This window comes from Hydractinia symbiolongicarpus, chromosome 8 (assembly GCF_029227915.1).
Source record: "Hydractinia symbiolongicarpus strain clone_291-10 chromosome 8, HSymV2.1, whole genome shotgun sequence".
NCBI classification, from domain to species: domain Eukaryota; kingdom Metazoa; phylum Cnidaria; class Hydrozoa; order Anthoathecata; family Hydractiniidae; genus Hydractinia; species Hydractinia symbiolongicarpus.
The window spans coordinates 20,017,105-20,040,087 of record NC_079882.1 but is presented as its reverse complement, the minus strand read 5'-3'; the positions used below and the strand labels follow the sequence as shown (position 1 = coordinate 20,040,087).

General features: G+C 32.8%; 1 protein-coding gene across 1 annotated transcript in view; it reads right to left on the bottom strand.

Annotated features, from left to right (window-relative positions):
* LOC130655954 (sushi, von Willebrand factor type A, EGF and pentraxin domain-containing protein 1-like) overlaps positions 1-22,983 on the bottom strand; it is a 36,007-nt gene that overhangs the window by 6,486 nt on the left and 6,538 nt on the right. The window contains exons 2-27 of the mRNA XM_057458778.1: positions 18,166-18,336; positions 17,744-17,914; positions 16,829-17,017; positions 16,456-16,674; positions 15,817-16,044; positions 15,438-15,743; positions 14,813-15,070; positions 14,434-14,616; positions 13,668-14,141; positions 13,397-13,558; positions 11,901-12,062; positions 11,434-11,595; positions 10,783-10,952; positions 9,722-10,012; positions 8,733-8,964; positions 7,624-7,969; positions 6,910-7,190; positions 5,772-6,020; positions 4,494-4,804; positions 4,235-4,376; positions 3,702-3,848; positions 3,013-3,183; positions 2,223-2,339; positions 1,360-1,479; positions 1,165-1,284; positions 94-255 (exon numbers count right to left, since the gene is read on the bottom strand). Of these exons, the coding sequence (XP_057314761.1) occupies positions 94-255; positions 1,165-1,284; positions 1,360-1,479; positions 2,223-2,339; positions 3,013-3,183; positions 3,702-3,848; positions 4,235-4,376; positions 4,494-4,804; positions 5,772-6,020; positions 6,910-7,190; positions 7,624-7,969; positions 8,733-8,964; positions 9,722-10,012; positions 10,783-10,952; positions 11,434-11,595; positions 11,901-12,062; positions 13,397-13,558; positions 13,668-14,141; positions 14,434-14,616; positions 14,813-15,070; positions 15,438-15,743; positions 15,817-16,044; positions 16,456-16,674; positions 16,829-17,017; positions 17,744-17,914; positions 18,166-18,336 (5,544 nt within the window). The remainder of the gene's footprint in view (positions 1-93; positions 256-1,164; positions 1,285-1,359; positions 1,480-2,222; positions 2,340-3,012; positions 3,184-3,701; positions 3,849-4,234; positions 4,377-4,493; positions 4,805-5,771; positions 6,021-6,909; positions 7,191-7,623; positions 7,970-8,732; positions 8,965-9,721; positions 10,013-10,782; positions 10,953-11,433; positions 11,596-11,900; positions 12,063-13,396; positions 13,559-13,667; positions 14,142-14,433; positions 14,617-14,812; positions 15,071-15,437; positions 15,744-15,816; positions 16,045-16,455; positions 16,675-16,828; positions 17,018-17,743; positions 17,915-18,165; positions 18,337-22,983) is intronic.

Here is a 22,983-nt window from a genome sequence, read left to right as displayed (position 1 = left end):
GCACTTTTATATAACAAGCGTACAATTTATGGTGTGATATTTCAGAATATTTAATGAAATAAAAAAACCTCGTAGAACAAAAAGTAAACTTACCAGAGCATTTCGGTTCGAGCCCAGACCACTGGCCATCAGCTTGACATTCACGTTGTTGCACACCATCGATTTTGTAGCCAGCAGAACAAGTGTACGTAGCAATCTTACCATGCACTGATACTGAACCACGCGAAATAGTACGAAGATGTGAACATTGGATAACTGAACACAAGATATCGCAGATGTAGAACAAATAAAACAACACTAATGACTTACAAAATAAATCTTGATTGTATAATTAAGTCTTTTTAGGTTAAAGTCAGAAATTTATGCTGCTTTTAAAATTCTATAACTTTTTATATTTTAAAAGTCGCCCAAGATGGCCGCAATGCATTACTGTTGTTTAAAAATAAAAATTCAGTTCGCGGGAAATGTCGGCATGGCTATTAGGTAGTTTGTCTAAAAAGCAACCCAAATGTTTTAATAAAATGTTTTTGCCGGTAATGCTTACTAAAAAAAAGGTGAGTTAATTGAATTTTTTTAAAATTGGGTGTGAGGGGGATAACTTCCATCTATGGGTTGCTACGGACCTGAGTTTATTTAATAGTAGCAAGGGTTTTATTCGAATGATATACGAGTTATGCTACCGTGAATTTTACTGATTGAAAAAAAAGTGTTTTGAAGATAAATATAAGTCTGTTCAAGTTAGGAATTATTTTAACAATTAAAATAATTACTAATAAAAATACAGGGCTGCCACTCTTTTAGGAGGGCATTTCCATGTTTTTGCCAAAAAATTAAGGAGATTTGAGGAGATTTTAAAGTGAACGCCATCAGCGAAGAACAAACGATTTCCGCACCCGTGTAGCATTTTAATGCATTTTAAAAACGTGATAAATATATATATTTTTCTGAAATTGAGAAGATTGGAGAAGAAAGTTCTACTCTACTTTCGGAGGAGATTTGAGGATTTTTGAGGAGCCGTTTCAAAATTAAGGAGTTTGGAGAAGGCGTGGAAACCCTGCAATGCAGCAAATAAGCATTTTAAACGAATCAAACGGATATTTTCGCTTAGCAAAGAAATATATGTAAACTCGCAATACATAAACGCTTATAAAAAAACGTGCTTACATGTACAAGTGCGTTTATCCGAATTCAATCGATAACCTGGTTTGCATTTACATCTGTATCCACCCAACGTGTTTTCACAAAGTTGTTCGCAATTATGGTTGGATGAACATTCATTGAAATCTGTAAAAAACAAACAAACAAGAATTGCGTGTTCGATGCATGTGGAAACCACTCTAGTTGCAACTAAGTACTAACCGTGACACATTCTTTGACCAGGTGTGTAGAAGCCAGTCCTGCAATTGCATTTATATCCTCCAGCATTGTTCGTGCAACCGTATTCACATCCATGCGTTCCTTTGGCGCACTCATCTTCGTCTAATGTGAATTAAATTCTACAAAATACATCCTCGAAACATATCCTTGTCTTAAAACAGTTTTATTCAACTTCACTAGGTTCCACTTATATGATCACTGGCCTTTTATATTATACTTATGTTATTAAAACAGGCTGTGTTCATTTTCATTCATTTTTATTCATTTTTAATTTTTGCAATAGACCTTTCCCGAATTTCTTAATTATGTCAAACCCAATTAAAGCGGTCGATACTAAAAATGGTTTTATCCCTAAGTTCCTTAGCAAAAGGTAGAACAAATTACCTAATTTCGTAAATATTTCAGTTCGTTAAGTGCCTCAATTCCGAGCTGAAAGTTACGGTCAAACCCTTTATATAGCCGAGCTTTCCAAGAATAGCCTCGTTTTTAAAATAATTATTTTCTTCAAATCTAAATAAAATCCAACCAGAATATTGTATTGCTCTATAAACTACATTTTTTTCATGATAATTTAATATTCTATCTGAATATCCTAATTTGAAGAGCACAGAATTATTATCAAATTTTGGATGACGTCATAATTATTATAATTTATGAAATTCGGGAAAGGTGTATTAATCCCATTACCCAGGGCCGTATTTTATTAAGGTAAGAGGACCACCCATAGTTGGGTTTGACGCGCAAGAGAATTTGAAAGAAGTGGAATCGCTATACCATGATTACATACGTATACGTTAGTTATGCATCGTTTAACAAGCAAGTTTCACACCAAAGAAAACACTTACCCACACATGTTCTTTTGTCACTACTCAAATGCTTTCCGAGAGGACACAAACATCTGAAGGAGCCAACACTGTTTTCACAACCATCAGAACACACGCCCTGGGTGCACTCATTCACGTCTAGAAAATGTTTAATAATCTTCTTGAAGCAAAAGTGTCTACAGCAAGTAGGAGTGGATTAATTACTGAGATGTTAAGTGGGAAAATTTTTCTCTCCGTTTCGCGATTTTAGTATTTTTCGCGAAAATTATTCTAATTAGATCTTTCTTGTTTGTTTTTTTAATCGTATCTTTTAAAATAATTCTCCATTTTTTGAAGCAACTTACCTTGAATTTAGTATTTTTCCGAAGAAAAAAAGACGATCGATTGCCCAAATCACAAAAAAGAAATCATCCGAAATTTTAATTTACCGATTCGCGAAAGTTAATCTAAAATACTTTGATCTCGCGAGAATTTCTTGTTGGTTTCTGTAAATAAAATATTCTGCTTTGTTGACAAGAATTATATCCAGTCCTTTTTTATTGACATAAATTATATTCAGTTCTTTTTTGTTGACATAAATTATATCCAGTCCTTTTTTATTGACATAAATTATATTCAGTCCTTTTTTGCTGACATTTTAAAAGTTTATGATACATAGTTGATTTTGATTTCGGTGGTCACCACAACAAAATATTGGATCATAGCCCATGACGTTAACATAACACAAAAGTTTGCAAGTAACTCTCTTTATATTACTGCACACATTTTACTTCAACCGCTCCTTCCAGCACAGGTACTTTGATATACTTACCAACACATTTCGGTGCGACCACACTCTGCCACTTTCCGTTCACACAAGATGGCGTTGGTCTCGCTCCCTCAAATATAAAACCAGTGTTGCAGAAATACACAGCACGCACGTTTTGTGCAGCTACAACTCTTCCATTTAACGGTGCATCGATGTCTTTGATGGAACAAAGCTCTGAAGAAAACATTGACGGTCATGCCATGAATGGTAATGCGACACAAGCATAAATAACACAAATCATCAACATTCTCATTGAAAGCATAGTTTTAAGTAGTAAAAACGACCTTTTTTTACAATTTATGAAGGCAACACAAGATAATCTATAACGTTAAGTTGAAGAGACTTTCGCGATTTCGCGATTTTGGTCGAAATTTTTAAAAAAGGGATAATTAAAAAAGTTAGGTCCCTTAAAAAGTTTTGAAATAACCTATTCGCAAAAGCTAATCCTCGCAGAAAATCATTAAAAGGATCATTCGAGAATAGCCCAATTTCTCGCGAAAGTAAGGGCTATTCGCCAAAGCTTGATTTCGCGATTTTTTTTGACTAACAAATGTGTTTCTTACGCAAAAGAAAGGACGAAGTCTTAACTCAAATTTGACGTTAAGCAAACAATTTTAAAATAACTCTTATCCAGAAAACCAATTGTATTATAGTATCAAAAAATAATACGAGAGATAAGTTTTACAACTCACCTTTCTTCTCGCATCTACTTCCACTATAACCACGTGGACAAACACACTTGTATCTTTTGTATAAATCAAAACACGTGCCTCCATTCAGACACGGTTTGCTTTGGCACTGGTTGGAGTCTTGCTTAATATCTGGAGTACCTTGAGGTTCTAACAAAAAAAAAATCTAGTATAGTATAATCATGGTTACATAATTTACAAATTTTTCACTGAACCACCTCATGCTCCGATTGTTAACACGCAATTCGACTTTGAGCAGAAAAGAAAATCATTGACATTTTAAAATGTCTCTTTAGAAATTTGCAGATTTAGACAGCAAACGGTGTAGCTTACTTGTTATAAAAAATATGGACGTAACACGCCTCGTTGGGTAACACCACCCATTGGGTAACACGCCCGTTGGGTAACACGCCCGTTGGTTAATTTTCAATTAAAAATAATTTACACAAAATAATAAATAATAAAAAAAACGTCGGAACACAAATAAGAATGCCCTGTATATATATCACAACAACAGAACAAAATAATTTACTAACTGTCTGGACACCCATACACTTCAACTCTGAACGCAATGCGTCTGCTTCTACTGTCGTGTCGGACATGCAGCTGAATCGCACGAGCTTTCAGGTAAAGTTCGTTTCTAACAACATGCACAGGGCCTGTGTTTGCTTGAATGGCCTAAATATAAAAAAAAAAGGTGACGAAAGTTAATAAATGGAAATTTTTAAATTAGTATCATGAAAACATTTTTCATCTAATGTAGATCTTAGTGGTAAGTGAAATTAAAGCCATTACCTTAAAACTGTTGTAATTATGCCATCTACTTCCATCATAATATTGTATATGATAAGACGTGGCGAATTCCTTAACATTACTATCCCAATGTCCCTGTGTAGCAATACCCGTTATCTTCACCATAGTTGGAAAGGAGATTTGCAGATATGCACTTGTACCATCTTGAGGTTGCCAATAGATAACTTTGTTGTTTCCAACTGGTGTTGAATAGAGCCTTGCTAGATATGCATAGTAACCACTTTTGGTTGACGAAGCAGTCATCATGTGGTTTGGTATTCGTTTGTCTGTCACACCTAGTGGTTTGATGCAACCTGACAAAAAATGGCATGAAGTTATACAGCATTCAAAAGAGTTTGGCATAATTTTTCTTAAAGTGACACAATGCAGCGTTATGTTATTTTTTTTAACTCATTAAACAAATTAATAGGATTGTTTTAGAACATTTTTTTTTGAACCGTAAAACTTAGGCAACAACACTCTACTATAATATTAAAACAATGACACTTTTTTAACCATTTAACAAAGTTGGGAAACAGCATCAACTTGCGAATTCTTTGCAGCTGGTTGGCTGCGGAAGTTCTCTTTTTTTAGAGGTGTATGTTAGGTAAGTATGGTTTAAATTGTCTAGTCGTACTTTCTTAGGTCCCAAATTTTTGAAAACAAATCCATGCTGACGTCAGCAACAATTCTGAGGGTTGGAATCTAACCATTTAACTTTTGATCCTGAGTCCTAAATTCACTGTATACATTGAAAAGTTCAAATTGCGTGAATCTAGTAGAGAAATCACCTAATTTACTACTCGTGGGGAAAAACTTCGGAATTTGCCACCTAGTCTCAATATATTTTGTCAGGGATTGTAGCACATTTTTGTGTTTAGGATGTCAATTCAGTATCCTATTCTTACTTTTCTAATATTCTTCAAACTTCCCTGCTTTTTAAAGTTATTAAACCAAAAAATCCTGACTTCTCCTGACATAAAAAAATATAATTATATATTTTGGTTAAACTACATGACATTTGAAAATAAGGTCTTGTGAACATCTAGGGGTTTCACATGTTACATGCAAATAATTCCCATTCTGATGAGAACAATTTTACCGTTCTTCACACTCAATTGATTATATTCTCAGGATAAAGGGGAGATTTTTATAGAGAAGGAGAAAACTCTATTTTTTATTAAATTGTTAGTACCTTAGTACAAAAATGTAATCGGTATGCTAAATGATATTTAATTACTAGCTACTTTTTGATTAGTATGCGTATTAGTATAAACTTACTTAAGAGATACAAATCTGTATCAAAACTGGGCACAGGATCCACTTCATCAATTAATATGCTTGCAGAATATAACCCGCATTTTCCACTCTTGTAAGTGAACGATCGACACCATGATAATCTTTTCAAACATTCTTCTCCACACTGATGTGGCGAGGATACTTGTTTGGTTAAAGCATTTCCTTTGCGCAACAGATCTGATGGTAACGTGTGATCTTCTAAATGTTGGAAATCTCTCAAGCTGCTTTTAACTGAAATGAAAAAAGTTCTTAAGAATTTCCGCAATGGACTGTTTATCAATATTTTACAATTTAAGATTGTTCCCTTATAGACAGTGTATTCCTGAAAAATACTGTACATGTTACATGTTACATATCTTCGTATATCTACACTTTTCTACGTCACGTCGCCCCTTTTTTAAATTTTACTCCGATTTGTCAAATGCAAGATTTTAAAAGTTTGACATGTTTAACTTTATCAATTTGCCAAAAGAAAGCTAGGCCGATTATTTTTTGAATAAAACTATTGCAACAAATCACACCCTTCGATGTAAATTTCGAACTTGATGGGCGTAATAAAAAAGGTCAAATTTGATCAATTGAATTTAACAAAATGAATCGTGTATTAGAAAATTTGACAAATTCGATTGCGTATCACTCATTCTACAAACCAATTCGATGACCATAAATTCTGCACCAGGGTTGCCACTTTTTTATAGAGACAAACTTGAGAAGATTTGAAGACTTTCGTTGAGGATTTTCAGCTTTTTTTGAGAAGATCACGGTATTCTCATAAAAAGAAATTAAGGACATTTAGGGACATTTAATGAGAATATTTGAGGAGATTGGTGACGCCATGAGTGAAGAAGAAATCATACCTGTGCAAATGTAGTATTTTGAAAATAAAAAATGCAACAGGTTGTTAATATAAAATCGAGGATATTTGAGGAGAAAGCTGTGAAAAACGCACGAAAAATGCGCAAAATGAGGAGTTTTGAGAAGCCATGACAATCCTGTACATTCAGGAGGCATATAAATAATTTTTCAAAAAAATTTTTAAAACAAAACAAAACAATAAATCAATCAATCAATCAATCAATCAATCAATCAATCAATCAATAAATCAATCTATCAAACTTACAATCACATGCTAATGATGGCGTGGTGTGGATCACACGGCCAGTTGTCTGCCATGCAAAATCTGACCAAGCAACAACATTGCCTATATCGTGATGACATGATAAAGCTAAATCATAAATTTCATCTGCAGATAATGCCTTGTCCCATATATTTAACTGACTTATATCACCAAAGAATGATTCCATTGGGGTGAAATCTGAGCCCAGGCCATCTTGCTCCTCTCCAATTACAAATATACCTCCTTTTGGAATGTATTTTCCCCTTTGAAATGCACTCTTTGCTCTGATGAAAAAATGAACAAAGAAAAAATAATCAAAAATATAAAAGCATAAGAACTTACGTTACAAGTTACAACTTTAGTATTTTTGCTTTAAGATTATAGAGATATTAACTAATAATTATTACTTTAGTAAAGGTGTAGATTGATCATTATTCCAGCTTCAATTCCTGAGGTACTTGCTAGGAATCTCGAGGCTTACGATCAAAAACATTTTTTGTTATTATTTATTAAGAGAAGTCTTTTGAAAAAATCTTTTAGTTTGGTTGTTTAAATTCCCACATTTTTATCCTGGCTGCTTGGGTTTTGAGTCAAATCTTTACCTCAGTAAAAACAAAGATAAAATAACAAAATGTTCAAATTAACAAGATGTTCAAAAGTTAAATCAGAAAGGCATGTTTGAAGAGTAGTGGTATATGCAATGCCAATAAAACGTACGTTGCGATTTTTTGACCATCTTTATAAGCCATCCATATACCATCAACACTTTGCCATGTTACTGCGATATGATGCCATTCCCCGTCATTCCCATCAAATTCTAAAGACTGTGTCTCGTTATTAATTACCAAATTAAAGTTTGTATAATCAGTTAAAACCAAAGCATTGTCATCCAACTTCCCTCTGTGCTGTACAGCATAAGATATCGGTGTTCCAACATTCTCTGTGTCTGATGTTCTCATCCAAAATGCAAGTGTAAATCGATGAAGGTCTTTGCGTCCTTCGACATGCGCAAAAGATGGTGAAACTCTTGACTGAAATGATATATCAAAATTTGTTGATTCCTCTAAAAAAAAATTATAAACAAAAATGTAAGGATAAAATAACATCTGTTGTTCCTTTTTAACAATTGATTTTGCCACAAGTGCAACAAAACATTATATTGGTTAAATAAATGACTAGTATATTTGTTACAATGTTTTTACCATACATATATAGCTGCAATTGTTAAGTCTTCCCCCAACAAAAAAAACAACAACAAACTATTATTTGGTTTAGTTTTTTGACAAAAGTTGCCAACATAGTCAAAGGGCAAAGCCAAAAATTTTTTTTTTTTTTTGCAATAATAAAATACACACATTTTTTTTTATTCCAGAGATAATGGCAACTAGCTACCTTTTCACCTGTTTTATTCTATTTCTTTCCTATTATCCCGATTACAATTGTTTAAAAACTTACGTGTCAGTAAACGCCATTGCCACTTTTACCAAATAAAAGAAGATAATGTTAGATAAGCTCCCAACAATCAAAATTTTATAAATATCTTAACAAGAACAAATACGACATTTATTCTCTTTTTCATTTCTCTATATTTATTCCTAAGCCCCCCTCCTAATGTCATCGCTTACAGATATTATGCTCACATCACTCTAGGCAAGTCACAAAAGATACATTTTGACACCACAATTCAAACGAACTTCAGCCAGAGCAGTACCTTATACATTACCTTTTTACTACTTTAATATCCAAAAAAATTATTTACCAACGTTGACAACAAACTAGTAGGCAATAAAAACTGTCAATGCGAAGAATGACAATAAAGAACATACTTGTATCACATTGTGTTCCAGAGTAACCAGGAGCACAAACACATTTTATGCTACCAACTAATGATTTGCACTCTCCTCCATTGTGACATTTTTTGTAATTACACATATTTGTTAAAGTTTGACATTGCAGTCCTTCGTATCCATTCTTACACGAACAAGCATACCCATCTCTCTGTTCAACACAAGTGGCTTCATTTTGACATGGTTTTGAAGCACAATAGCTTACTTTGACCTATGATGAAAAAATGCCATCATATCAATACCAACTTGTATGCACAATTATACACAATAAAATGTTTAGAAGGTTTACGCAGTGGAGTTTCTATAATTTGGGCGCCCACATCTCTAAAACATTTGTTCAAATTATAGGAAGATAAAATTATAGAAAGTTAGAGCGTTTACAAAACTTTTTGTCATCTTAATCGTTTCCAGTTAGTATCTATGCACTTAAACATTTTAGTTAGTATTTATGGTGAAGTGGGTCAGGAATTATGTAACTACAACAATACTGATGATCACCATGTCTAAATGTTGAGCATTTCATCTACATGAAAATATTAACCCAATGTAAACGTTAGATTCTTCTCAATTACAATTCTTTTTAAATACAATGCTTTATTAAGTGTTCATGACATTCGATTCGCTTGAGACTCCTTTCACAAGATGCAGAAATAAAAAAAGAGAAATGCTGCAAGGGACAGGAAAAACTATAGAGGTGTTCGAATGATGGAGGTTCAAATTACAGAGAGATTTTGTTTCCAAATAAAGGAGTTGTTTGAACTATAGGGAGTTGAATTACAAGCACACACAAAAATATATTTGGAAACACCGCAAAAAAATATCCACCAAAACACAAATTGCTTGGTGAAGCAAAACAGATTATGCACTGATTATAATTTGATAATTTCATAAGGGAAATCATTCTGCAATTGATTAATTCAGCTAAAACTTTTTCCACGACATTTTCATACAATTACAAAAAACAATACCTGACATTTAGGACCAGAATAACCAGCTGCACATCTACAAAGAAATCCTTTGGAGTCACTTTTCCGAATACATTGGCCATTATTCTCACAAGGATTGGGGTAACATGGATCGACTTTAGTTTCACAAAATTCACCAGTATAAAAATCATCACAGACACATTTAAACTTTTGATTAGCCAGGTCTACACATTTTCCTTTCCCACTGCAAGTGCTTGGTTGGCACTTATTCACAACCAAGTCACAATTTTCACCAGCAGTACCAGCAGCACATTTACACGTATAACCTCTGAACTGAAATTATAAAAGATAATTTGAACAATGTATATAACTATATTTAATTAACAAATTTAGTTGTAGAAATGAAAAACCAGCGTCATATTCTTTAAAATGAGCATTATAAAGTACAAAACATTTGAAATAAAAAAAACACAGCACACCTAAATGAATACTTTTTGTAAATCACTTATTTTGAGAAAAATAATGAATCACTGACAGACACATATATAACATGGCTTCGGCATGCAACAGTTTTGCATCATCCCTTTGTAATTTAACATCCTTGTTAAATTGAGGTATGTTGCCATAACCACATCATTGTGAATTGACAAATCTTGATCTTTGTCATATATTATAAATTTTAGCGTGGATCAAAATTTAAAACAAGAATATCCTTTTTAATTATTTTCCATACCCAGATACTTTAGGCAATCTTTAAAACATAAAACCAACAAATATAACTTTCATTCAAAGTTCTAGTGACATAATAAAGGGTAGAGCCATGTATACAAGGGTAAAAAATGCCAATTGTAGTTTACTAGCAATGTACAATGAAGGCTTTAATTGTTTTCCAAAGTTTCTTATAAAAAAAAACAGAATAACTCAAAAAAATCCACTTATAAAAGTCTACTACTTGTAAATGAATTGATAGATTATTCTTTATTTCCCAATTTCAATTTGTTTGAAGGTCAGACAAAACATTGTTTCAAATAATATTGGTTTTAACTTTATATAAAGCTTTTTTGTAAAATGATTCTTTTCTTTCAAATGTCACAAAATCTTACCTTGTCTAGACAGGTTCCATTATTAATGCAAGGCTGCAAAGCACATTCATTAACTTCCAGTTCACAACTTTTGCCCCAATAACCTTCTTTACATTCACATTTATAGGTGTCCTTTAGATCAAGACAATGACCGTTATTTAAGCAGGGATTACTTTTGCAATCATCATTATCTAAATAAAATTTTAATACAGTATTATTAGAGTTTCATAATAACAAAATTTTAAATAAAACTTAACCAAAATAATTTAGCAACATGCAAAATATGGTTTTGGGAAACTATCTTACGTGGAGTAAAACATGATTGTTATTCATCTGTAGTAGATACAATCATATTCTTCAAAATTTCAAGGACTGTTGAGCAAAATATTTTTTTCCTGATTTCAACCTAATTTTTTCTTTCTTCCCTTTTTTCCCCTTCAATACAATTTCTTAATAAATCCAGAAATATAATTTACATTAGCATAGTATTAGAAACTTTTGTGCTCCAATGTATGAAAGAGTCTCATTTTCATTTTATTTTGCATTTGAGTAGCACCAAAACACCAGCATGTGTTTACAGCTGGTATGTAAAGTAAAATGTAATTGAAATGGCATTAAGAGCATCCGGAAATATAAGCTAAATATGTAATCAGCAACACAATAACAACCTACCAACACAGCTAGAAATCGATGTAGACCCCTTTCCAGCAGTGGACTGCAAATCCGGGCAAACATTACATTTAAATGCTCCATGTTTTCCTTGATATCGTCCCTTTGGACAAAGAGTACAAGGCTCCACACCATTAGAAGAATAAGTGCCAGGTAAACAAGATGCTAGAGTCAATACAAAGTAAACTGATAAATAAAAAGATAAATTAAAGCAATTAAATTTAAATCATATTCATATACCATTGGCGCAAAAAAAACTTATGGCAATGGTAGTTATTGTATTGTACTTTAACTTCTTTTAAAGTGTAAAATACATAAAATTCCTTAAACTGTGGATATATACAAGATTTGTTTAGGAAATCAAATTATTTCTTGAGTAACAAAAGAAAGAGAACTCTGGAGCATAAGCCTTGGTAAAGGAATAAAATTAAAAAAAAAAGAATAAAAATGAAGATAATAATGTTTCTAACTTCCACAATCATATTTCGATTTTGCGCCAGTCTCCAAAGTCAGCGTTCCATCAGGACATTTTTCACAAGATGTACTCCTAGTTTTATCAGAATAATGACTTTTTGGACACACACTGCATGGTGCCAGTCCATTTGGAGAATATTCACCAGGCTTGCACAATGCTAAAATAAGTAATCAGTATTTATAATGACATTCTTATCTAAACAGTAGTTGTCAGCCTAAAAAAGAATTATTTCTAATCATTAGACATATATGCATCACATTTCATGCATCCTTGACATGAAGTAAAGACTTCATTATAGATATGCAACAACTTTTATTCATGTTACACAACACAACAGGACTTAACATCTGACATCAAGCCAATTTCACCTTTACAAGTGAAAAGAAAATTGTGAAGGATATGTGTTTAACGTAGCCCATTACACACCTCTCATACAGCAGTTTTCCTCTGAACTAACAAAAACAAATAACCACAATCGCTCAAATGATGATTAAGGTTTTAACAAACATAGATTTATTATTTTAAAGACCGGTTACTGCAAGAAGATCCAACATAAGTTATAAAAGATGCAATGTAAATTATAAACAATGTTATATGCAAGTTTGTTTTTGGTTTAAAAAAAGCTCTAGGATTCATATTCATTTTCTTGTTTATTAATAAAGTGTATATACAGAAATTTTCTGCCTATATTTATGTTTTGTTTTTATGGTGTGGAAACAAGTTTTGTTTGTTTATTATGGATAAAAAAAGGATCTCCTGAAACGTTGCCTACTAATTAATTTAATGTTAGACATCCGTAAAAATTTCTTGTTCCTTTTAGAAAATCTACATACTGCAAATGTGAACTGTGATAAAAATGGAATTCCATACCAAATCATTGTTGTTTTTTAGATCAAAATTTGTTAGCTATGTTGTAAAAATTTGTTCTTAGCCCATGGAAAAATCCACAGGTTCACCTGTTGCACACATTCCAGTCCTCGAGTTTTAACTTATCGTATGCATCACTAATTTGTGCATCCTTTTTACAATTTGGCTACCATTTTGACAGAGTACAGGCGTAAATTCAAAATAAAATTTAATATCTGTTTGTAATCTTATGTTTTTGTGTACATTTAATTGCAGTGTTAAAAATTTAGGGTTGTGTTTCGATTTAGTCTCTAGAATAATTAAAACATCTCCCAAACGGCAATTTCATGGGACAGTACCTCAAGTAGATTTTTAAAAATTTTTATTTTTCAACAAACTCAGATTTGTACAGTGGTATCGATCCTTTATAAGTAATCCAGTATTTCTTAAACATGCACCAGAATGAGTTCCAGTTGTAATGTAAAAAGTTTATGACTCACTATGTCTATTTAAATCACAAATTTTATTTCCAACACGGTAAATACCTTTATTTAATTTGTAGCAAACTTGCAGAAAAAGTTTTCAAACCAGACGTTAAGGATTTTTTTCTGTAGCAGAAAATAACCATATTTTATAAAAGCTTACTTTTGCAGGAAGTTACATTCTTTACATCAGATCCAACAATAACTGTTCCTGAAGGACAACGCAAACATTCAGTTTTTCCAGTTTCCGGTTGGTACGTACCAGGTGGACAATCTTCACACTTGTTTGTTAACACGTTTTTAAACTTTCCAGCACCACACGTTACTATGAAATAAGAAATTGCTTAAATACAACATAGAACTATGTGCATTAAAAATAATCATAAAAATAACCATCAATATGTCATAGCAAGCTAAACAATAAAACCACATACAACATCGTTTTGTAATATCAGCATTATCGTTTTGTTCATCCCCTTCTTCAACACACTTTTCTTTTGGTGAACCTTGTTTATTGATCCCACTTAAAGAATGAATGTACTTGTTAAGAGATCTCCAGTTTGTTAACTTTCTCACATTATTCACAAAGTTTGGTGTTATTTCATTGGTCATTTTTGTTTTCAAATCTGTCAAAACTTTTGCTGGATCTTCTCGAGCTTTTTCCTTTGTAGTGGAAGTGACGACTGCGACTTTAACTGTCAACTGTTTGACACCTCTTCTTCTACGTCTTTTATTTACTAATGTCGTACTTCCGCAAAAGACATCTATCTCATCAAGACCAACCACAACTCTGGTATAACTTTTAAAATCTGATTTGATTTGCGTTTTTGTTGCAACATCATTACAGTCACCTTCAAACAATACTTGAACAAGCATAGCCTGTGTAACACCATCTGGTGGATCCATGTCTAAAAATAGAGAACATGACGATGTAGTTCTATTCTATTATTTATTTATCACAGGTAAATTTAAAAGATTTCCCTGCATCAAGTTTTTTTCACCTGTGCGCAGACATAACTGTAATCAGATAATTTGAAGTTATTCCTGTTTTGCTATACAGCGTTTACTCAACTTTGGATCTTTTTTGCTATTTTGAGAGCTCTTCGTATTGCAAACATATTTTTCCAGTCTATTGAAAATTTGCGATAGTGTCCACAAAAAATTATTTAGAAACTGATACAATGTAAGAACTGGTCTTACGAAGACAATCAGGAAAAGGGTAAACTCCTTGTCCAGCTGCAACCCACTTCCCCATAGGGCAGAAGTATAGATTTGACATCAATTTGTCTGGATAAGTTCCAACACGACACTTTGGTTGAGCTATTTTGTTGTAAACTGCAACAACTCCATCTCTAGGAGGTTCAATTGCCTCACATCCTATTTCTAAAATTAGTAACAGTAGTTTTATTAGCATTAGATACAGTCTTTGAAGCCAAGAAACATATTTGTGATTCAAACAAGTAGGGCTTTGTCCTTTTATTTCACACTTAAAAACAGGCATAGTATTTTAATAAAATGATGGCACTTTTCTATTCAAGGTAAAATATTTTTAAAATTGATAATGAGTCAAGTAACATACCTTCCAATTTAACATCAAACTTGCACTCCTCGTTTCGATTATCAGATGGATCACGAGCAGTATACTTGACTGTAATAGGAACGTTTACATAAAAAATACTATTGCTTGCAACAGTTGTTGTGATTTGAACATTGCAGTCAGGGTATTCCCCACAGTTATCAGTGAATACAGGTTCTTTCCATTTTACTGCTTGAGATGATTGGGCAGTTTTTACTTTGATGTTGTCGGGACAGGATTGCACTTTAGGTTTTTCCTTATCTATAAGAAAATATAAAAAATACCAAAGTATCCCTAAAAAATTCTTTATGATAATTAAAAACCATGGTGAGAATTCATGTATGTAAAACCATTTTAGGTACATCCCTTCTGGTTAAGATAATCAAAACAGTTGAGAAAGAAATTCAGGAGGGGTCAAATTTTCCCCACTTTATAGATCTCTGTATTTTCCATTTCAGTGGGAAATAGCAACCAAAAGAACAACCTATAGAAAAAATATGAGTTTCTCTCCACATATGCATACAATTTACATCTAATAAATTGATACCAGGAATATTAACGTGATTTAAAATCATGCTCACTTTCCCTTAACGTTATTATTGAATTACATACATTATATTTTTCATACCTTCGACAGTCACCTGGAACCTGCATAACCTTGAATTACCAGAGGAATCTGTTGCATTAAATTTAACATTCATAACTCTGTCAGTTGATGTTCTGGTTATTTCAATTGGATATGTTTTTCCCATTTCATACCCACAATGACCAGTGTCATCTATGCATGTTACTTTTACAGGATCGCCACTGTTATCAGTTGCATTGATTACCTCAAAATTAATGTCAGCATAGTTTCGTCCTGGCAAGGTTTCACTAACAATTTGTATGCCAAGGTCACATCGGTCAGTATCAGCAAATTTTGGCTTCTCGATATCTACACAAGATAGAAACATTGATAAGAAGATATAAACAATTGTTGTATAAGTCAAACTCTTAGAATAACTTACCAATGCATGTAGGGATATTAGAGGTTATTCCAGTATTAACGTTCCAGTTACCAATGGCACTTGATCCAGGCAAGCACTCAAAAACAGCTCGTCCTTTAAGGGAATAACCACCTGGACACCAAAATGTACATTTATCCCCAACTTTAAGGGTTTTGTTGAAACAATCAAATTCAGGATCTTGGACACCTATTACTTTACTAAGTCTTGGTATGATGGGGCATTTGCTTTCTAAAAGACAAGACAAAGTAATAGAACAGCTAACAATAATTTATTATGCTTATGGAAAATGATGAAGTAAAAAATGGCATATTAATCATGTTACACATGGAATTGACATTTATCTTGTCAGAAAAAATTGTTTTTTTATGTCAAATGGCAGATAGTTATAATTTAGATTAACAATTTTATCTTCTTATGCACAGAAAACAATTTGAGTTTCTTTTTTCTGGAAAATCTACTTAGGCGGATCTGGAGACCCCCCCCCCTCTCATGATAACAAGATTAACAGGGGCATCCAATGCCTTTAAATATTTTTTGAACAAACCCTTGTGTATGTTTATATCTCTGCAAATAAATACAATTTATATAATAAGCTAAATGATTTATTAGTCATACATATGTACATAAATGTACAATCACCTCTGCAATCCAAAATTTCGCCATTCCAGTCACCGGATTGTAAACACTGAATATTTTCATCGCCACCGTGTTTATAGTATTTTCGATTACATGTAAATGTGCAGCTAGTTCCTGCTGGAAGAGTTTTTTCAATTTTGTCCATTAATGTATTGTTACACTGATGTATGTAGGAATGTGTAGCAGCAGGGGTACCTACCCATGTTGCTTTGCAGGTGATCACTAAGCAAAAAAAGCATGTGAAGCAAACATACTACTAAAATAAAATATTACGAGAAAGACAGGTTAAATTATTTCTATTGAACAAAAAGAGGGAGTGAAGTAAAATTATTCAGATTGTAGGAGTTTGATCAACAACTAAGATAACGAAACCTACATTCACATTTCGGCACTGGCAGATCCCACGTTTTTTTCTCAGTGCATTGGATAAAATCTCTGGAAGTAGTCATCTTGTATCCCTGTTTACATTTATAATAACATTTTGTTCCGTACGTCGATTCGTCACAAACTGCTTTATTAACAATTACACCAAAGTTTATACTTGGTGCAGGAACGCATGGGGTAGCTAAAATAATTAGCAAAATTTCAAATCAGCATTTTCATTTATTAAGTGATACAACAATTTCTTAACAAGAATTTAATTTCACTCAAATATTTTTAAAAAATGCAAATAGGTTTACTCCTCTGTAACTTTAAGATAATAAGCATGCTGTGAGATCCACTTTTCTGCCAATCAGAATCGACTCCCTTCATGTAAAAATTAAGCTGTATGCAAATAAATTTTTTATGCAAAAACTCTTATTTTCCACTCCAAAACATATAGCTAGTTTAACGCTGCATAATAAAATGTTCAGTCAAATATAAGCATTACATTTCAAAGCTCAACTCCCACTTCATAAAAAACTAAACATTGAAACATGGACATGTATACATTCATTATATAAAAAAAGAGATTTAAATTTTGTTAAAATGGTTCTGTGAGGAAATATGTAAAAGCTGTTTTCTACACACTGATTAGGATTTGTCTTTATTTATGGTATGAGAGTTTTTTAACATGTCATTTTTTTTGTTAACCAATTATGCTTTTTATGATGCAGCTGGGCTCCAATTTCTAGCTGAAAATAACAATATTTTTTTTACTTCTTTTATGAAAATTCTAATAAATAGAGTACTTTATAAAACATAGTGCCTTATCTTAAGCCTAGCTTAAAAGTAATTTAGCTATTTTTGTGCAAAAGTTCAATATTCAGTAAAGTTAATTGAACTTTACCTTTAACATAACGAAACTTACGAGTGCAAGGTATTCCCAAACCAGGATTTCCAGTAAAACCAATGTTACAAAAGCAATCTTTCAAAGACAAAGCTGGCCTTCCTGGACTGTGCTTGGTACCAGAATTTGCAGGGCACTTTGGACAACCATTTGTGTAACCTCGACGCTGTCCATAAGTATCTTTTGAACATTCTGTAAAATAGAAGAAATTTCATAGTTAATATCTTATGCTACTTAAATACTTTGACCTATACTACAAAAAGAAATAGGGTGCTATGAAATCATGATTTGCCATTACCAGAAAAACTGTTTTCCTTCAATTTTAATTATACACAAAGGACAGAATTTTAAAAATTTATTCTCAAAAAGATATTATTCAAAAATCAAATAATAACTCAACAATTCGGATCAAATAATTTAAGAAGTGAGGTAAAATTAAATACCAAAGCAGGTGTGTCCTGTTCTTTTATATTCTCCTGTTCCATACCAACCACGTTTGCAAACACAACGATAGTTACCAGTCTTCAAATTACAGCCACACAATGCATTTGCATCACATTGTTCACAATGTTTTTCATCCACCTGATGTGTTTCATAATCTTTTTCATAAGGATCTATGTGGAAAACACAAGAAATTCCTTAATGATATAAATTATTGAGCCTGAGTCAAGGCATAAATATTTATGTCAACATTAGCAACAATCTTGTTGCTGATGTTACATTTTTAAATGCCACTTTGTCTTGACCAGGAGGTATTTAAATGTGGTTAGGGTTCCTCTTTAAAACAGTACCTTATCCCATAGCACTGTAGCTTAGTGGTTATAAATCTCGCAAGGTCATACCATTTAGTAACACATGATAATTTAAGACATGTTGCAGTGAAAATGACCTGTTTTGGTAAACACCTGGCCTGTGACATCATCACTTAAGCATAAGTGGATCAAGATATATGGCCAGCACTTTAAGGTTACAAAAGACAAAAAAGACAAGCTATCATAGGGTTAAACACAAATCAGCAAAATTAAAGTGTATCACAAAGAGGTTTTACAGAAACAATAATACATGCAATAGTTAAATGGTGAAACACAAACTTTAATTACATAATAAAGGGACAGAGCAGTAAATATACCAATCCAAATGGAGAGTAATATCAAAAAATCTTTTGAACAAATGCTTACAACGTAGGGGAAATAATTTCGGACAAAAAATCTTGTTTAAAATAAACGCCTCAAAGACGTTTTTATTTTGTCTTCCTAAGACCAGTAAAATCTTGTTTAAATTGAATATCCTAAAGACGTCCTTATTTGGTCTCTGTGAGCCCAGTAAAATCTTGTTCAAAATCAACGTCTCAAAGACGTTTTTATTTGTGTTTTTTTTAAAAAAAACTTGTTGGAACAGAATCTTTTCTTGTCTTTTAAAAAATTGCTGGAAGTCTGTTGAATAAACCTCTTATGCCTCATATTTGAAGAATTCAAAAATAAAACGGTTTGGAAAATAAGCCATCCAGCCTCGATTTTGTGAAAATTACAGAGTGTAATATTTTTTTATGAGTTATCAGTATCACTTGTTTTTTGTAAGAAAAATGAGGTTACGATTTGCTGAAAATTGGACAAAGGTAAGAACATTGACAAGTCAGGATCTCCTGGCTCTTATAAAAAATAGTAACCAACCTTCCCAATACAAAAAACCTAATATAAGCCGTTAGGGCCAAGTTGACATCTGAGGCAGTGTTTATTTCATTCCTTTTCATTTTTTACAACAATTAAAATAATGTTATTTCTTTGCCCATTTGCAATAATTGGCATGAAAATAAACATTTTTAATATTTCAGAGCTTCTTATACAGAAGTAGCCAAAAATTTGAATTAAAATTGTCTAAAAAAGGATACATTTTACAATAAAAACAGCCTTCTAAAGACCATGTATAATAAACTTGTAAAGAACACTGTTCTATTTAAACAAAATGTTGTATTTACTTTGAACAAAGAAAAATGTGCAAATAGCCAAGTAAAGAGCTGTATTTACCCGAGATATTAACTGATAATAAAGAAAATGCTTTGCTGATTAAAAGTTAAAAGTGAATATGTTAGATTTATGTTGCACTTTTTTGGGCATAAATTTGTGATTTTTGATCTTTTTTGTAGAAGAAGCTTACAGCTTATTTTGAGGCAGTTTTAAATCAACTGGAGTATTTTATCAATACTTAGGAAAAAAATACTTTGAAAGAATGCTTAGTCTTCAAAATCACGTTACACATGTGCTAGTTTTAGACCTATAAAGTTTGCTCTTATGAATAAAACAGTATCTACTTTCTATAATGGCTGAACTGCATTTTATTAAAGGTCTGTCTGGAATATATAAGCACATCATCTAACATGCAAAGTGTGACAGACATAGCTTACAAGCAAGGCTTAGACCAAAGTTTTGGTGTTATTGTTCATGTTCAACAATTTTAATTTTGTAGCACTACACTGTATATTTTATGTTATACATTCTTTTTATAAGCAAAACAGCAGTACGCTTAATGCAGCTTAGGTTTTTCTGTTCTTAAAGGCTCGATTATTGCTTATCTGTTTCTCATTGATCATCCACTAAGGGAAACCCATGTGCATAATGCAGCAGTGTTTCATAGCTATAAAGGTTTGACCGTACCTTGTAGCATAATGAAAATTTTACACAGCTATAGCCTTGTTTCCATGTCATTTGATCATTGTAAAGACAACTTTATAAGGAGAAAATTTGACATAAGGACCTTGCCTTCTTTGTAAGATATTTAAATTTGAAAAAAATTGCTGGCCTTGTTTTCATGATATTTTGGTCATTGAAAAGCATTATAACATTACTAGTCGATAAGGCCTGTGGAAAAACCCACTTAGGCAGGATAACAGAGAAAAACAACCGTCATTTAAAGTTTGCTGACATCAGCAGAAACCAGTCTTTTTTTTCAGAAATGTGTATGCCTGTTGCCTTCATCTTATAGATCTTGAAACGCTGATCAAGAAAATGTATAGGATCATGTACTTGTGACAAACGGTTGAAGAGATATTAGGGTTTGAAGGTTTTTTGATGACGTCATCAACCCGTCTACTCCGAAACGGATTTGTGGACCCAGGTTTGGGAAAGTTACACAAATTGGTCCTGGTGGTCCCTAGCTACCCGGTGAAATCATTGACGTCACCACCTCGTTTCCAAGTTACTTGGCCTCGAATTTTTAAGTGCATTGTAATGGCTTCATTAATTTAATATAGGATATTGACGTTAAGGTAGTGTTATTGACATCGCGCCGTAACGTCATAAAATTTAACATTTGAGATATACTTTTTCCGCAACTTCAAAGGAAATTTCGACGACTTTAAAGGAAAATGAGGATATCCACTATGACCGTCACATACACCCGTATTATTATAAGAGATCTAGTCGATAAAGCCCGTGGAAAAATCCACTTAGGCAGGAGGACAATGTAAAAATTGATTATTTTAGACTTTTTGCTGACGTCAGCAGTGCAGATACAAAAAAGAATTAGCGAAGTTTAGTTTATTGGTTGCCTGTGTAGAGGCTAAAACCCTCATGAGAAAAATGTATAGGATCATGGGTTTTCGACGAACGTATAAGGAAATATAAGGGTTTAAAAATTTGGCTGATGTCAGCAAAGACCCGCAATCACACATAAAATTTTTTTCCAGAATTTTATATATCTAATGTCTTCATTGTATAGATCTTGAAAAGCTGATCAAGAAAATGTATAGGATTATGTACTTTTGACAAACAGTTTCAGAGATATTAAGGTTTGAAGATTTTTGATGACGTCATCAACCCGTCCATTCCGAAACGGATTCGGGGACCCAAGTTTGGGAAAATAACCCAAATTGGTCCTAGGTGGTCCCTACTTACCCACGCGGTGAAAAATCATTGACGTCACCACCTCGTTTCCAAGTTACTTGGCCTCGAATTTTTAAGTGCATTGTAATGGCTTCATTAATTTAATATAGGATATTGACGTTAAGGTAGTGTTATTGACGTCGCGCCGTAACATCATAAAATTTAACATTTGAGATATACTTTTTCCGCAACTTCAAAGGAAATTTCGACGACTTTAAAGGAAAATGAGGATATCCACTATGACCGTCACATACACTCCGTATTATTATAAGAGATCTAGTCGATAAAGCCCGTGGAAAAATCCACTTAGGCAGGAGGACAATGTAAAAATTGATTATTTTAGACTTTTTGCTGACGTCAGCAGTGCAGATACAAAAAAGAATTAGCGAAGTTTAGTTTATTGGTTGCCTGTGTAGAGGCTAAAACCCTCATGAGAAAAATGTATAGGATCATGGGTTTTCGACGAACGTATAAGGAAATATAAGGGTTTAAAAATTTGGCTGATGTCAGCAAAGACCCGCAATCACACATAAAATTTTTTTCCAGAATTTTATATATCTAATGTCTTCATTGTATAGATCTTGAAAAGCTGATCAAGAAAATGTATAGGATTATGTACTTTTGACAAACAGTTTCAGAGATATTAAGGTTTGAAGATTTTTGATGACGTCATCAACCCGTCCATTCCGAAACGGATTCGGGGACCCAAGTTTGGGAAAATAACCCAAATTGGTCCTAGGTGGTCCCTAGTTACCCACGCGGTGAAAAATCATTGACGTCACCACCTCGTTTCCAAGTTATTTGGCCCCAAAGTTTTAGGTGCACTGTGATGGCTTCATTAATTTAATATAGGATATTGACGTTAAAGTAGTGTTATTTTCGTCGCGCCATAACGTCAGAAAATTTGACATATTAGAGTTGCATTTTTCGGCAACATCAAAGGAAAATGAAGACATCCACTTTGCCTGTCACAGACACACAGACACACTTAGCGTATTATTATATAGATAACCAGAACATTTGCTGTGAGAACCTTGCACGAGGGAAGACTTTTCTCAAGTTGTTTACATGTAAAATTATTGTAATAGAAACCATTCAGTCCAAATCTAATGGGATCTTCCATCTGCAAAACTGGTCAAAGGAGAGCACATAATTATCTAGTCTGTAAAATAAAACTACTACCCCAAACACTATTCCATTTGGGGTACCCCATGTTTTCAATTAACCCGTTTTAAGTAAGTAGAGGGACTACCAATAACATAGTAGATTTTCATGCCTTGAAACATATTATTTCTACAGAAAATGATAGGTATTTATAATGCCCATGTGCCAAATGGATCTTTGTATGACCAAGAGCTGGTATGTCATTTATTTAAACATGCA